This window comes from Osmia lignaria, chromosome 4 (genome assembly GCF_051020975.1).
Source record: "Osmia lignaria lignaria isolate PbOS001 chromosome 4, iyOsmLign1, whole genome shotgun sequence".
NCBI classification, from domain to species: Eukaryota; Metazoa; Arthropoda; class Insecta; order Hymenoptera; family Megachilidae; genus Osmia; species Osmia lignaria.
This window is the reverse complement of record NC_135035.1, coordinates 4,443,216-4,461,065: the sequence shown is the minus strand read 5'-3', so window position 1 is coordinate 4,461,065 and position 17,850 is coordinate 4,443,216. Positions and strand designations below refer to the sequence as shown.

General features: G+C 37.2%; 1 protein-coding gene across 1 annotated transcript in view; it reads right to left on the bottom strand.

Annotated features, from left to right (window-relative positions):
- Positions 1-7,061: 7,061 nt before the first annotated feature.
- LOC117610887 (cytochrome P450 6A1-like) overlaps positions 7,062-17,850 on the bottom strand; it is a 32,885-nt gene continuing 22,096 nt past the window's right edge. Inside the window, exons 2-6 of the mRNA XM_034338728.2 lie at positions 17,040-17,400; positions 15,448-15,973; positions 12,006-12,227; positions 11,653-11,904; positions 7,062-7,643 (exon numbers count right to left, since the gene is read on the bottom strand). Of these exons, the coding sequence (XP_034194619.2) occupies positions 7,480-7,643; positions 11,653-11,904; positions 12,006-12,227; positions 15,448-15,973; positions 17,040-17,375 (1,500 nt within the window). The 5' untranslated portion in view covers positions 17,376-17,400 and the 3' untranslated portion in view covers positions 7,062-7,479. The remainder of the gene's footprint in view (positions 7,644-11,652; positions 11,905-12,005; positions 12,228-15,447; positions 15,974-17,039; positions 17,401-17,850) is intronic.

The following is a 17,850-nucleotide window of genomic DNA, read 5'->3' as shown; positions in this document are numbered from 1 at the left end:
ATCAAACTGTTTCTTTCTACGTTCGTCGACGTCGGCAAAATACAAACGGTTTGCAGAATCAAATCTTCTGTCCGCTAAGTGTTCTTCGCCGGTCCCAAATTCTGAACAATTATCGAGTCTTTACTGTATTGCTAAAATATTTTTGGCCAGCCTTTCGAAACAAATACCCCATTGTGCAGTGACAATTGCGCCAATATCGCGAGTACAAATCACGGTCGTTAAACGACGCCACAGTGGTCTGTCTATTAGTAATCTAGCGGGACAAAAGTAAAAAAACATGACCCCTCCGAAATGAATAAATGTTTGTTATATCACAAACGATTGTGACAAAAACATTATAATAACATGGTATGTAACTTTATATGTATTTTATGAATGTAACAATGGTCAAAACAAATGCAAGCCAGTCGCTCAGTTACGGATTGTTAGAACTTATTAGTATCCGTTAAACGTTAAAGGAGCACGATTGAATCACAGTTTCGGTTGTTAGTATTTTAAATAATGGATTATAGACGTACAGGTAAGTAGTAAATCAATCCTCAGCCATGAGTATCTTAATTTGCAACTGTCAGAAATAAAATATTGGCAAAAAAATCATGGAAGTTTTCAATAGTTTTCTTTGAAAAAGCTCTGTACATCCAGGAACCTGGTGGAACCTGAAACTATTTGTGCTGTTTTATTCTATTTGCTTTATAGAACAAATTTTGACCAGTTATAGCTGCAAATATTTGCAACTCTGCATATCAATTTCTCACCTTTTAAAAAACCCCAAAATATGAATTTGGTTTTAAAACACCCTAAATAAGAAAGATGTGAAAGTTTTAAGTCTAATAAAATAATGTCGATGGTGATTTTAAAACAAATAATAAATATTTCGGCTTAATTAATGGTTTACGTACAACCTGTGACTTTTGTCCCGCTAGATTGTCGAAACAGACCACTGTGCGACGGGTCAGTCGAAAACCAACTAGCCCAAGCAAATAACCAAACGGATCGAACGTGCCAACAGCGGAAAACTTGGCTACGTGGACAACTAAAGATGAAAAAGCGCTAGCTTTGATCTTCTTGAGCGTCTCGAAGAATCAGCTAATTCATATAAAAAAGGCAGAAACGTCGGCTGATGCCTGGAATCGGCTAAAAGACGCTCATGAGTCGAAAGGACCCGTACGAAAAGCGGCTTTATACAAGCAGCTATACAGAATGAAAAAAGAATCGAACCAAGATATTACGTTAATGCGTTTTCTTCAAAGGCTGAACAATTGGAAGAAGCCGGGATAAAAATTCCAGATGAATTATTATCTATAATGCTACTGAACTCGTTACCGACTGAATACGAGGGTTTTTGCATCGCTATTGAGTCACGTGATGATATACCGACCGTTGAATCTCTGAAATTGAAATTAATCGAACAAGAAGCCAGACGCGATGAACAAACAAAGATTCAACCGTGAATGACGATGCATTGTTCGTTAAAGGTAAGACGAACCAAAATAAAAATTATCGCGGGAGCACGAGAGAAAGAAGTACAAAATTTAAATCAACTAAATTCAGTGGAAACTGCTTTCATTGTGGAAAGCAGGGACATCGATCAAGCGACTGCAGATCAAAGAAGGAAAACTACGCTGGAAGCAGCACGGAAGACGCGATGCCCGCCATAGTATTGAATGCTGAACCAGGAAAATCAGTGAAATGGTGCCTACACAGTGGTGCAACAAAACATATGTGCAACGACTTAAGAAAATTCTCGTGCGTTAATAATGAAACACGTGCAAAAGTGTATACAGCAGCAGAACATTGTGTGACATCTGTTGGTGCTGGAGAAGTGAAACTAAATGTTAAAGTGAATGGAAAAGGAACAAATACTGTAAAACTCCAAGATACCATGCTGGTGCCTAGTTTTAGAAACAATTTAATGTCTATTACGCGAATGACTGATAAAAACTATAGTGTAACATTTAAGAAGGACTTTGCATTGGTGAGACGTGTTGATGGCTCAGTAGCATTAACTGCAAAAAGGCAGGGAAATCTATATATTGTTAATGAAAATGAAACAGAAACAGCTCAAGCTGCACGACAAATTGAAGAAAACAATTTAATGCGATGGCACTGCAGATATGGTCATTTAAATATTAATGACTTGAAAAATCTATATAAATATGGCACAGTTGATGGAATTATACCGTGGTCAAACGAAGCGAACTTCAAATGTGAAATATGTGACAAATCTAAAATTCATCAGTTGCCATATAGTTCCTCAGTTACAAGGACTAAGGAGACATTAGGTCTAGTCCATTCTGATATCTGTGGTCCGATGCGTACAGCATCACTAGGTGGAGCAAAATACTTTGCCACCTTCATTGACGATAAAACCAGATATACTGAGGTTGTAATGTTAAAGAATCGAGAAGACATTTTTACAGCATTTAAGAATTATAAGCAACGTGTTGAAAAAGAAACTGGCTGTGTGATAAAAGTTATACGAACGGACAATGCCAAGGAATATGTTTCAGCCAAATTCACAGAATTCTTAGAGTCTGAAGGTATAAAAAGACAATTAAGTGTAGAATACACGCCACAACAAAACGGAGTGGCTAAAAGAGCAAACCGAACACTTGTGGAAATGGCACGATGTCTACTCCAACAAGCATATCTTCCTAAAAGTTTGTGGGCAGAGGCAATAAATCCAGCTAATTTTATTAGAAATCGTTGCCCTACAAAAGTATTGAACGATGTGACTCCATATGAAATGTGCACAGGCACGAAGCCAAATGTTAGATTCATGCGAATCTTTGGAAGTAAAGTGATAACTCTGGAGAAAGGACCAAGAAGGTGCAAGTTTGATCCAAAGGGAAAACCATATATTTTGGTGGGATACTCACCTGAGTCTAAAGCATATAGACTTTGGTCACCAGGAACGAAAACTGTCATAAAGAGACGCGATGTGAGGTTTCATGAAAAATTGAATGAAGAAAACCAAAGTGACAATAATGAAACTCCAAACGATTCTGCAATATACGATGAAGAGGAATTTGCACACGTCCCTATCAACTTTCCTCCAGATGAAGGTGCTGATATCCAAGAAACATGTTCAGAGGGAGAATCTAGTGAAAACATATCAGAAGAGACGATTCTAAAAAGAGGGCCTGGAAGGCCAAAGAAGATTAAAACAGGAAAGCTTGGAAGACCTAAAAAATGCTATAACACAGTGAAAGATGTAAGAAATCCATCATCGTCAGAACCGCAAACTGTGGAAGACGTTATGGAACGTGAAGATAGAGAATTGTGACTCACCGCCATGGAATCTGAGTATAAGTCTCTAATGGAAAATAACACATGGACATTAGTGAATCGTCCCAAAAATAAAAAGGTGTTGCCAAATCGATGGGTTTTTAAAATAAAGTATAACCAAGACGGCAGTGTCGACCGCTATAAGGCTAGGTTAGTTGCAGGTGGTCATCGACAAAGAAAAGGGGTTGATTATGAGGAGGTTTTTTGCTCCAGTTGCAAGACTTGAAACGATTCGATCTCTCCTTGCTGCGTCAGTTGAAAATGCTATGCATGTACATCGAATGGATGTGGTTGCTGCGTACGTTCAGGGAGACCTGTCAGATGAACTATATATGAATCAACCAGAGAACTTTATTGATCCTAAAAATAAAGACAAAGTGTGTTTACTTAACAAACCATTATATGGCCTCAAACAGGCTGGAAGAGAATGGTACAATAAAATCAATGAATGCTTAGAAAATATTGGCTTTAAGAGAACTGAAACTGATCCATGTGTTTATGTGAGCTCTGGTGGAAAATGTAAAATTATCATAATAATATATGTGGATGATCTTGTTACGTCCCGTCTTGCGGGGCGTTTATTATATACTAAATACTATATACGGGATCTGCCGCTTAAAACGCTAAGGCGCACCTTGACCTACCTTTCAAAGATAAGGGGTATAGGATGGGAGACCGGTGATCAAAATACGCGATTGAGGTTATTCGAATGTGTACGTGTATTTTAATTTGGCTTATATTACATACCCTTCGCTGTCTTCGGGTGTTGTCAGCAAATGTTTCTCTTGCACGCGTCGGTCACTCACACAAGAGGTCTCGCTTTACACTTAGTACGCGGATTCGACGGAACACTAAACTCGCGGCGCGTGGCTACGACTCGACCTTGGAAGATGCAAGCGGTTGGTGGTGGTCCTGCACAGCACACGGGTGCACTCCTGGAGCTTGTCCTATTATGGGCCTGGAACGTCAGACTTCGGGGATACACTTGTGTTGAACCGTCGGCCGAGCACGTCGTTGATGATCTTCCTGGTTTCGAGTTAGCCAAAACGCGGGTTGCGAACGAGCAGAACTTCGTCTCTGCTTTACGCTATCACGGAACTGGCATACTTGCGTCGCGCCGATAACTTATACTCCCAAAAGGGGAGTAGGTCACGCTCTTTGCTTGTGTCACGTAGAAAGTTCACAGGTTTTTAAATGAATAGCACTTTTAAAGGTTTAGCACTTTATTTTTATAATATGATCCCGACTGACTCTGCTTATGTCCGGTAAGGTCTTTTATAATGTCGTTGGTGGTGGAGAAGGGGCCGATGATTGACAAGGTGGGATGTCCGTGAGAACGCGTCTTATCGAATACTTAAGTAGGTGGTCGTAATATGATGTTTAGGTGTCCAGTCGTGAGGAGTTCAATTGTTCGAATATCGATTGTTTAGGCGGGTGGCCGTAACACGATGTTTGTCCGATCGTGGGAAGAATTCGATTAACGTACGTTTAGGCGGCTCGTCGTAACACTTGCGAAAACCTGCAAGCAAAGGGTTTTCGCCATCGCATTCCGCGAGTTCCCTGATTTCGTATCGCGGGCGTCGCTAAGCGAAAAAACGCTGATGTTTCGCGGATTCCAGAGCAAGACCTCTTTGGAATGGCGAAAGACGAAAATGGGTTATACTTAGGGACGTAACAATCTCATACTTGCATCAAAGGATTTGGATGAAATAATTGCCATAAAAGACATTTTGAGTAAGAAATTTAAAGTGAAAGACTTAGGCATTTTGAGTAACATCCTTGGAATAAATGTTGTAAGAGAAGGTACAACAGGAAGTATGAGACTGACTCAAGAAAAGTATGCAAGTGATTTATTAAAGAAGTATGGTATGGAAAACTCAAAACCTGTTTCAACTCCGATGGAATATGGTCTAAAGCTGACAAAGGATATGAAGCCTCAAACAAGGGAAGAAGAGGAATAAATGAGAAATTGTCCATACAGAGAATTGGTGGGTGGACTTGTTTACTTGGCAAACGCAACAAGGCCTGACTTGTCCTACACAGTAAGTGTTTTGAGCCGTTATTGCTCAAACCCATGTATAATCCACTGGAAAATGGCAAAACGAACATTAAGATATATTAAGTGATGCTGACTGGGCTGGTGACGTTGAAGACCGGAGATCCTGCTCTGGAACTGTTGTTCTCCTGGCTGGTGGTCCAATCAGCTGGCCAACGAAGAAACAAAAATCTGTTGCAGCTTCAACTATGGAAGCAGAATATGTTGGACTGTCAGAAGTAACCAAAGAAGTTTTATACCTAAGAAGACTATTGAACCATATGTGCTTCGACAATTGCATTGAAGGTGCGACTATTGTGTACTGTGATAATCAGAGTGCAATTAAGCTAAGTTCAAATTGTGTGTATCACAGTAAAAGTAAACATATAGACATTAGGTATCATATTTCGCGAGAAGCACAAGAAAACGGTATTATTAATATACAATATATATCAACAGATTTAATGGTTGCAGATACGTTAACGAAAGCGTTACCTAAAATTAACAATTGTGTTGACATGTTGAATTTAAATAAGTTAAGGTAGCTTATAGGTTATCTTGTCATGGGTTATGTCAACGCGGGCACATCGATAGAGAGAGTGTTGGATATTCGCCCAAATGATTGTGATCGCTGCGCCCTCGGTGTGTATGGGGTGATCGAGAACTTTCTCCGATCGTTAGTCTAGTTCGATCTCACGCATGGCATGCACGTGTACTTGATCTCACTTACATTAAAACCTATTCTAATATATATGCAGTATATATTCTTTCACCCATACCCTTATAACAGAACAAAAATTACGTTTGTTTTTGTTTTTAAATTTAAAATAATGCGCGCGCTACCAGCCATATTTTTCTTTTTAGTAGCCGTACAAATACCGCCTTTTTTTTACTGTATAACCGTTATGTTTACCATTATGTATCGAAGTAGAAAAGCTGCGGGTGTTCTGTATCCTCAACAGACATAAACAGTCGTTGACTGTTTATAACGGTGACGTGGAGCACGCTGTGTACGTACTGTAGGGAATATAGTAGGTTTTTGCAGAGAAAATGGTGATGACCCCCCCCCCCCCCCCACACCTGTATGCTCCTCCATTCCCAGGCGCCTGTGACTCGCCGTAGATGGTGTAACGAACCGATAAGATTGGGCCCAGGCTGTAGACACTGAATCCTCCCGTGATTCAGCTCCATGATTCACCCAATGACCCCTGAACTCCGGAGTCATACTGTTCCTTGGACCCCGAAGTCATCTCTATGAAGACTGGCCCTTGGACCTGGTATAGGAGGGGGCCTTCCTTTCTACTATATATAAGTACAACGTCTACGCCACTCTCATTCTTCTTGTACTTTACCCTTTTTGGGCGTCACAACGGCGTCGAGGGAATGATGATGTAGGGGAGGGGACCCCACAAATATACAGTAAAAGCTGGATAAATGCAAGAGAGATTGGGACCCAAACATTGCATATATCCAGCCGAGGTGTCAATTATATGTTGTTTGTTCTATTGTATTATGATTAACACCCTCGTCTGTGGATTTTCTTTGTTCTTCTTCTTCATAACTGGACATAAAACGTGCAATACTTGTATGTAATCTTTTAATGTAAATTGCTTTTAAAATTCATTTATTTTGCCTTGGTAATTAGTTTTCAAATACATTACAAAACAATGTTTGTGGCATCCACGCATTCTTCTGAGATTTAGAAATGACGGGAAGATTATTTTTGCAATGTTTCAGAAGCCTAGGATTTTCATATTTATTAATTACATTTATTAATATGTTGTGTACATTATTTTCATCTATACTGTCATCTTCTTCCAATAATTTTGTAAAATTATCACAAAATTTTGTCGCAGAATCTTCATCAACACTTTCACCTTCTCTTGCACTTATCCAGCTTTTACTGTAAGTCTATGGGCCTCCACCACTTGAGTATAAGCATTTAGACGGAAAAACTTCATGTGATATTTATTTTATTATCTATATTTCTTATTCATATACTAAATTTTATCAAAAAATCACGGTTAATGTTGATATAGGCAAAATTAATATTTTGAGAATACCTGCTTCCCCTGTAACGAAATTTTTCCTAGGGGAGCTTACTTTTCAGGATAATGTACATGTGTATATACATCCAAACTATCGGTGTATTAGTTTTACATTTTTGTTATCTTTAAGGTTATTCCTCCCTGTAGCGTCAATAATAACGCTTGCGGTTCATGTTTAAATGGAATAATGGTTTCCTCGCAAACATCAAGTTTGTGGTTCCTTAGGATTGTTATAATTCCAAGCTTGACTTGATAATTCGCAAAGCGTGCACCTGAAAATAGAAATTAACAATCACGTTATATGTGTACTCGTGCTACAGTGGAATGCGCTTATTATCATTTTGGATTTGAGATTTCTGATAATATGTATTAAATAGAGTGTTGCGTACGCGTTTTATATTCGATTGAACAGATGAACTCGCACTTCGCACGCCGAATTAACCTTGTGCGAATGTTATTCTTCGAAGTGGACTGTATTGGTCGATGATGCAATGACACGTGAGATACTTCAAAAATTCGATTTATTCGTGCTTAATGCTTGTTGTCGTAGAATGATGTCTGGTCTTCGTTGTCGTGTCGTTATGTTTATAACGCTACGCTGTAGCGGTTACAAGAATTCGTGAATGCTGATTGGTTCCTGGAAACGGTAGGGGGTGGTGTCGAAAACTGCTGAATTTGACCATGCATATAAGGGAATTTTCGTCCCTTCCAACGGTCATTCGAAGTTCCTGTCGAAACCCTTGAGTGACCCACACAGGGGTATGAAGGGTCCTATTAATGACCGTAGCAAGTAATAAACCCAAAGTACACCTCGACTTTTGACGAACATCTAGGTAACATCAAAATTATGACTCGGCTTCCAAACTTGGTATAACGTGTTGATAGACAATAAACTAATTTTTGATAAGTAACGGTTCCTTGGACAGGTATTGCTGCTACGGCAACTTATGCTACAAAAGTTTCGCTACGCGACATAGAGGATAAAAAATACTCATTATCGAAGTTAATTTATTGTAAACGATTATGACAATTATGATCCCTATTCACTGCAACAATTTATGTTGAAAAGTTGAAGGGAACGCTTCAAGAAAACATCTACGTAATTACGTATTTTCTAAAAACTTTCATCATGCAAACATGTTTGCGAGTTCACGAGGTCTGCGAGTTCGGAGAATAAATAGAAATAAATACAAAAGTCACAGAATATTTACAAAGAGATCTTAACTATTGAATGCGTGGACACTATAATTTACACTTACTGACTATGATTATGCGTGGGCGATATCAATAGAGTACGGCGCGGTCTGAGACAAATTCGCGTCGCGTGAACAGAGCGAAACTTGTTCTAAATTGCGAGGACGGCGATAACACGTGGTCACGCGTCAAGCGATCGAACAAGAAGAACAAGAATCGCCATACAACATTATTTTTTCATTCGATCTTTAATAAAAGTATCATTACTCTAACAAATTACTCTAAAATTACTCTAAAAGTATTATTACTAAGTAGGTAATGAGACTGAATGTCTGTTGGCATACGGTGCGGTAACAATGTTATGCGAATGGTCGAAACAGATATATCGCAATGTGATCTTGTTAGACAGAGGTGCGAATCACATAGGTAGGAATTCGAGAGACAAAACAGAGTGGGGAAAAGGCAATATAAACACGAGGCGACGAACAGAGCAATCTTTAGTTATGTTACGAATACAGAAGATTTATGGGTAATTATTTAGATTACGGACGGTAACTCCGATTTCGATGATTTTTGAATATGTTGTAGAAATCAACATTTTGAACAACTTTTTCCTATACATATAACCGCCGCTCGGCCTTAGTTTTCGAGTTATTTTCGAAAAACTGTCGAAACTAACACATTGAATTCTGGCCATCCATGTGCGTCCGTGACAACGTACGCATTAGTATGGGATTGCCGCTTTTCTACTGTTTCTGCAAGCAACAGCACGGCGACCGATGACCAATATATACCTTGTGAACTTCTGCATTCATGATTTCAATGTATCGTAGCTATGATGGCAGCTGGGAATTTAATATAGCCTAACCTAACCCAATCTACTCTACCTAATCAGTGAATTAAGTTAGGTTAGGGTAAAGTGATATTCTGGTCGCCTAACGGCGACCAGACACACATACTGAGATTCAAAATCATGAAAATTAGTTAAATTTAATTTTTAAGCCCACCTGTTATATATGAATATATATATTGGTGTCGGTCACCGTGCTGCTGCCTGCAAAAACAATAGAAAAGCGGCGATCGCACACTGACGCGTAAGAAGTATACGGACGCACACGAACAGGCAGAATTCAATGTATTAGTTTCGACAGTTTTTCGAAAATATCTCGAAAACGAACGCCGAGCAGCGGTTATATGTATAGGAAAAAGTTGTTCAAAATGTTAATTTCTACAACATATTCAAAAATCATCGAAATCGGAGTTACCGTCCGTAATCTAAATAATTACCGATTTATGTTAATTTTTGCGTTCGGGAAGAGTGAAGTTTTTTTTGTGTTTAATAGAAAGATTTAGTTGTGATTATTTGTGTTCGAAACCCCCCCGTTAATCGTTCCAATAATCTAAAGCGTCGGCTAATAAGCATCAGACGATAGTTCATTTTCGTAACATACAAAAGTAATGTCTTATTTTGTTGTGCCGTCACAATCTTTACGATGGAGCAACGTTATAATATAAAACGTTGCGTAAAACTGGGAAATACTGCAAGCGAAAAACATGACATGTTAAATGCTCTGCCTCATGCACTGACATTTCGTTGGTTCAAACGTTTTAAAAATGGTAAAAATGATATTGAAAATGATGTCCGAAGTGAACAATCAAGAACGACTTCAAACCCCGAACTACTAAGCAAAGCGAGAGATTTACTTAAAAAGGATGACTCTTTAACACTCCGAAGGATGGCTGATGAGTTGAAAGTAAATAAGGAATCCATAAGATTCCTTCGGCGAGTGTTGCATGACAGTGTGTGTACCTGCACACACATCACTAATTTGGCCTCCGCAAACTTTTTTTTATTTCTACAATTAAAATTGTAATTGAAAAATAAATAATTCCCAACTGTGCTTGATATTCAACAGACTGTAACTGACATTACAAGGCAACTAAAAAAAATTAAAACAGAACAATCTTCTAATTTTTTAAAACAATTATGTGATCGATGTAAACGTTGAATTGAAACGTTGTAACCGAGTTCCGTGGAGATTATTTTGAAGGAAATAAATAAAAAGTCTCCAATGTTATGTATTAGTGTTCTGTATTTTTTCACTAGCCTCATTACTTACTTTCTTGGCGTATTGTGTATTCTTATTTATGATACCAAGTGTTTAATGGATCACATATGTTCCACATGATTTAGATAGAACAAAAGTTAATTCACATTTAGTAAACACATGCAGTAGTAGGCATATATATATGTAGACGAAGCTATAAAATATACTAGCTCAACGGAGGAATAAAAATCGCGGTAAGGAGGTGAATTTTAGGGTTGCCAGAGGAACGCAAACATAGACATTCGAACCATTCAGCAACGGTTCACAGATGGCACTTATATCTATTTTTAGCGATGTTACCATTTTTCTGTGTTCTCGCGCAAGCATGTTTTCAGTTAAGTGGCAGACCCTGCAGATGTGCAGGGTGATCCTCTCGCTAGTGGACCCAAAAGAAAGTGCCGCAACAATAGAACGAAAGAGTCGACATCCCATTTCTGCCATCGCTTACTTGACGGAGGTGACCCATGCAGCGAAAATGACTGTGTTCGTGAAAATGTGTGTACAGAGCAGAAGAGTCTCATTTAAACGCTGCGGAAAACAGAATATGTTCTTAACATATTTTCACGCACACAGCCGTCTCCGCTGCAGGGGCCACCTCCGTCAAGTAAACGATGACAGAAATGGGATGTCGACTTCTTCATTCTATTGTTGCGGCATTTCCTTTTGGGTCCACTAGCGAAAGGACTACCCTGTATGAGTAATAATTGGAAATTATTAAAAAAGGTTAATTTAGTCATAAAAGCGTTAAGCGAAATAACCAATATCAAATAACTTATATTTTGGAAATGATGTTACAAATTACAAAATGATTAAAAGTTTTTCGTTATACTGTAATGTTAATAATGCACTCTTTTTTTGATATCCTGTTTATATTATTTTCGTACATTAATGTATACAGTAAATTATATATAATATTAATACTGTTTTTATTATTGGAAAGATCTTTTAAATACTGTTAGAATATTAAAATTTTCCATACCAATACAAATTCTTGGGCCATCACCAAATGCCAGGAAACTCATGGGGTGTCTGTTGGCAACCGCTTCCTCAGTGAATCTCTCAGGATCAAATCTATCAGGATCTGGGTAAATATTTGGATCTCGATGGATCCCAAATGTTGGTATCCAAACTTTTGTACCTTTTGGTATGGTAATTTTTGTACCATTAAACGTGTAGTTCTTTAATGCTTCCCGCGGTAACATAGGTAATATTGGATATTTTCTCAATGTTTCTGTATAAAAGGACAATAGGTTGAAAATTATGTAAAATTAATAAAATTTAATATAAAAGTATTTTTGGTCATATGTGATTGCTTTATTGAATAATATATACCTTTAAATACTTTTTCCAAATATTTCATTTCTTTAATTTGATCGTACGTTAAAGTTTTTCCATATTTTTCATCATGCTGTTTTATTTCTTTCCGTAATTTATCCTGTATTTCATGATTTTGCGCTAATTCGTAAAGAGTATGGGATATAGTCGTCGAAGAGGTTTCGAATCCAGCCAAGAATAAGATCAATGCTTGAGCGGTGAGGAACTCATCTGTCAATTCTGTAAAATGTAATAACGTTTTGTTTGTTCACTTGCTCCCTGTTACACTTGCGATCGAATCAGATTTTCCTAGGGAAAATGGCGGTAGAAGGAAAGCAGGAAATTTCAAAATTTTATTCTTTACGATATTAATAAATGATTTTGAAAACAAAATTAATCTGTAATTATTAAATATTATAAAATTTAGGGTATAACTGAAAAGTATGAATAACAAAATAAATATTTATTCAAACTTTTCTGTGTAGACGTTTATACGTACATAAGTGGTGAGAGACCGCACTTATACATAGTTATTATTAGTTAATGTTATTTACTTTTCAAAATAATCTAACAATCAAACATCAAAAAACAAACAACGTATAAGCGCCATTTCAACTTGTCCTTTATAAATAATTTCATGAATATTAGTCTGTGATGTAACTGCCCCATATGGTTTTTCGAAAGATATGAACAGAGTTTCTACAGCGCCTCGTAAAGGTGTTGTTCTTTCTAGATATGAACCTAGAGCAGAGGCAACGCAAAGCTTACTGTTTTCTAAAAAGAAAGTCAAGATAAGGACTGGTTGTTTTCTTTTCGAGCCTGTAGTCTTAATTCCACTGGGAATCTTAATCTCGTATATACCCTGTATTTTCTTAATATCGTTGATATTAATATAGGTTTTATTAATTCTACGTACTTAAACTGATTGTAAACGGTAAAACTAGGTAAACTATGGATGAAACGGGTTCGTCGCGGATTCGTCGCGGATTCGTCGCAAATTCGTCGCAGGGCATAGCGACGCTAGAATCGTGGAACGTGGGACAAATTTTTACCCTCTCCACTACGTCCAAGTGACTCCCCTACTTCAGTTGTTTCATCTAACACAAGCGTGTTGTCCCACGTGTCCATGTGAGCTCACCGTTCGGCTGCTTTTGTCATTTCTACGTTATCTGCACGATATTCAAGCCACCTAAGCATGTGGCAGTAGTCCATGGCACTATGGTAGAAGTGAGGAACCAGGAGATTCAGTTCGAATCCCGATTCTACGGTTTCAGTTCTGATTCTTAATACATTAACATTTTTTTAATACATAACAATACATTTTTAATACATTAATACTTTGACGTACATTAACTTGGGAAGCAGTTAAAAAAAGGAGTTGAACTACTTCCTTTATTGATCATTTTTAATATTTAAGTTTTATATATATACATATGTATGTACGTTCATATGATAAAAATACGTGATACAGAAGTGATTTCTTCAATTAGATATTACTGTTATTCTATTTATTACAATACGTAAATGCGAAGACATACGAGGAAAATAGATTAGGATAGAATGTCTCACTTCTACCATAGTGCCATGGACGAGATTATAGTAAAACCTGGATAAATTCAACCAAGATTGGAACCCAGTGGTTGTGTTTACCTAAGCGCGGTATCGAATCTCGGGTGAGACGCGACGACCAGCCAAGCGTGAACGTAGAAAGGGACAGACAGTGGTGGAAAGAGAGAGGTCCGATAATCAAAGGAAAGAGGCGAAACGTATCGGTGTGGCTAATACTAATTGAATCAAAAAACTTTTTCATTTTTCACTTTTTTTTAGTGAAACTTTTACTAGCGGATTGGTGAGATTTTTGTGATTAGAGTGGTACAAAACACGAAATAGTTTCAATTATAATTACTTGCTAAAATTGATGTTAAAGGTTGGCGAAAAGCAAGAGAGATCGAAATCAAAACCAGTCGCGGTGTCGGCTTTGGTTTCAAAGGTTTCATTTATCCTAGCGAGGTGTCGATTCTGGGCATTTAATGTTTCATTTATTCAAGCAAGGAGTCGATTCCGGGCATTTAATGTTTCATTTATCCAAGCGAGGTTACGATTCTGAATCCGTACACACGTTTTCTATTCAGCCGACATGCCGATTCTGTGTCCGCACACATCTTTTGTATTCAGCCGACATCATTTATATTCAGTCGTGGTGTCAATTCTATGTTGTTTATTCTATTACTATTGTTTATAAATATAATTCAACCTATATCGAGTTTGGTATCATTTTAATCAGAAAAATCTCACAAATGCGTTAGTAAAAGTTTCATTGAGAAAAGGTTAAAAATAAAAAGGTTTTATCGTTGAATTAGTATTAATCACACCAATAATACGGTAGGATCATATTACACGGTTTCCTGGTCGAGCGGCTTGGTTCGCCTAGGGGGATCCCCCCAAGTGGAGGGGATAGCGATGTTTCACTTATCCAAGCATTCTTTCGTTGAATTTATCCAGGTTTTACTGTATATTATTTTATCGATTCGTCGATGCTGCTGCCACATGGTTAGGCGGCTTGAGCATCGAGCCGATAACGTAGAAATGACCAGAGCTCACACGGACACGTGGGACAACACGCTTGTGTTAGATGAAACAACTGAAGTAGGGGAGTCACTGGGACGTCGTGGAGAGGGTAAAAATTTGTCCCACGTCCCACGGTTCTGGCATTACTGCATACATCAGCTATTAGTATGGGACCGCCGCTTTTCTACTGTTTCTACAGGTAACAGCACGGTGACCGATGACCAATATATACCTTGTGTACTTCTGTGTTCATGATTTCAACGTATCGTAGATATGATGGCAGCCGGGAATTCATGTATTCATATTTTTGAACACACAAGTTTACAAACTCTGGTAATAATGAAATAAATATATACATTCCTCTAACTTCAACTACATCATTTATTGTTAAAATTAAATTCTTTCATGACAGTCGGGCACTATTTACTCTATAGCTGTTATTTTATGAATACTGCAAAAAAAAACATTTGACCCGAAACTTTTGATTGCCACTGTATATTCTTGTGCTAAAACGAAAGGATTAGCGATAGATTCAGACTTTCGAATCGAGAACACATTTGTCGTTGTTTCAACCTCTTCTTTTACGAAGTTCAGTTTGTTGAGCCAGCGTGTCTCCGCTAATAAACCATATTATTAGAACTTGGTGTAACTCATTCACACGAATCCCAACACTTTCAATTTTTAACAAATATTTCTATTTAAGTGAGTCAACAAACTGGCATGTAGAAATTTATACTAGCCGTAATTATATAAGTATGCATAATAATGGGGGCACATATATACTAATCAACGCATTAAAGAATACTTAAGGAGATTGTGATTATTTTGTTAAATAAGATTATGTTCCAAAAGAAGATCGCTTATATTTTGTATTATGAATCCAAATACTCACCAACAGTTGGCAGCTTTTCAGGGTGTTCTCGAAGTTCCATGAGTGTGTTAATAAAATCTGGTCTATATATATTATTTTCTTTCCTGTATCTCATACTATCAGATACCATGTTTGTAAAAAATTCGTTCACTCCAACAGCTTGAATATAATTTCCAATCAAAACGTATAGTCGAGGGAAAAACTGCCTTATTATAGCTCTAACTGTCGTTCGAAAACATGGTTCTAAAATTCTTCTGCCCATTTCACGGAATTTACTATTTTCGTCCGAGAGAGCATTTGTAATAATCCCAAAGACACAGTTACCGATTACATCGGTAGTGAATTTTGCAGCTAATTCGCGACATTCTATTGGTTCTTGTTTCTCTAGCCGTTTGTCCAGGTATTCTTCCAAATGTTGCGCACAGTCTATTATAAGAGGAAACATCTCTTTCAGTTTGCCGGAAGTAAAAGTTGGTGAAAGTTTTGTCCTCAGTGGTTTCCATCTTTCGGATTCCAGGAAGAAGAGATGTTCCGCTAATGGTTCTACCTATGAATACAATCCTTTAGCATTTACAGTAAACTCTCGTCATATTGCCACGTGAGTGGTTTGGTGTTCACATGGACTTTAAAACATACAAGTGCCACTATTCTACCATCATAATCTATGAAAATGATACATTTCTATCTTTCCTCCTATCTTTTAAATGAGAGCTTGGAAGCTTGAAAAATTTTTTACTCCTACGGTCTCGCCGACAACGATACGGTAAGGTTTTACTGTAGTTATAATTGTAGTTCAGTGGCGCAACCATAAATACAAAAGGACTTAAAAATTTTTCTTTCATAACTTATTAATACTGTGATAACATTAAGTATAATTTTCTTTACTTTTGCTAATACCCGGCAAAGTTTGGCGAAATTAAAAATATTCTGGTTTTTAATTTTTTTGGGGGGGAGGGGGGGGGCCTGTTGAACCCATTAGTTACGCCACTGTTGCAATTCATAGTATTATTTAATCCGACGATCATGTGGGTCTCATAGACCCCATTTAAGAATTCAAGTGATTACGAAACTATACGCAATGTAAGATTAAGTAGTTATTTACATTATTATTAAATAGTATTAAAATAAATTAAATACAAGATATAGTAACATTTGGACACCTTTTTATCCTTATAATTGTTAAACGAAAGAGTTTCATATAGTGAGAGAACAATTTTTAAAGAAACAGTATATAATTTAAAAAATAAAAAATATGAATTACGAAATTGAATTCAGATTGGAACTCGCTCCATGGTCCGTCGTACGAATAATTAAAAACTCGTTGATACAAGTTGATTCATGTCATCCAATGCGTATTAAAAGTTTAGATACACACTACTTTTCACCAAAACTAAATCTGTAATTATTAAGTTTTTCTGTCAAAAGTAAGTTACATTTATCTAATATGGTTACTTTGTTGTGTAAAACGAAGAAATACAAGCAATTGTAAATTCTGATCTCGAAATTTTATTACTTACATTTACTTATCTATTCATCATAGTCATTCGATTAGATTAAATACCACAACGTCATCTATTGAAATAACTGATTACTGATTAGAACGACTTTTGTACCTTTTTATAATAAGGTAGTCCTCGATCTGCAAATATAGGGAAATCCTTAACAAGAACATCTTTGATCAAATCCAAATCATTGACAATCAAAGTAGGGGTTGTTGCTTCAAATATTCCAAACAATGGTTCATGTTTGAATTCGTCATATAGTCTCTTCACTGACTCACTCATCGATTCCTTTCGAAAGGCTATTTCTTTCAAATTTCCAAAAAGTATTGTCGGTGCTGGTCCAGGTATGTTAAGTTTCTTCCAAAAATCATAGTTAGAAGTGAGATGGTAATAGAGATAAAGAAGCACTATAGCGATGCCGCAGAGTATTTGGAAATATTCTATCATGTTGTTCCAAATTTTCTAAACAGATCTTGAACAAGTAAAAGCTGGTTATTAATCCAAGTAATACAGGGTGTTCGACAACAGGTGGGCAATATTTTAAGGGGTGATTCTAAGGATCAAAATAAGACGAAAATCAAGAATAACGAAATAGCGTTTACGGCTTTGTTTTCCAGTCATTAACGTTTAAAAATTCGAGTAAAAAGCGCCAGAAACCTGCAATCCGCTCAGCACAGACGACCGAACGTCACGTCGGCAGGGGTTGGTACAGTCATAACCAAGAATCGAAACCGAATACTGCAGTACCGAGAAACAGAATAGCACGAGGTAAGTTTCTACCATTCAACGATTCTTGGTTATGCCTATATCGGTAAACCCTATTTCGTTATTCTTGATTTTCGTCTTATTTTGATCCCTAGAATCACCCTTTAAAATATTGCCCACCTGTTGTCGAATACCCTGTATGGTAGGGTAGGATATG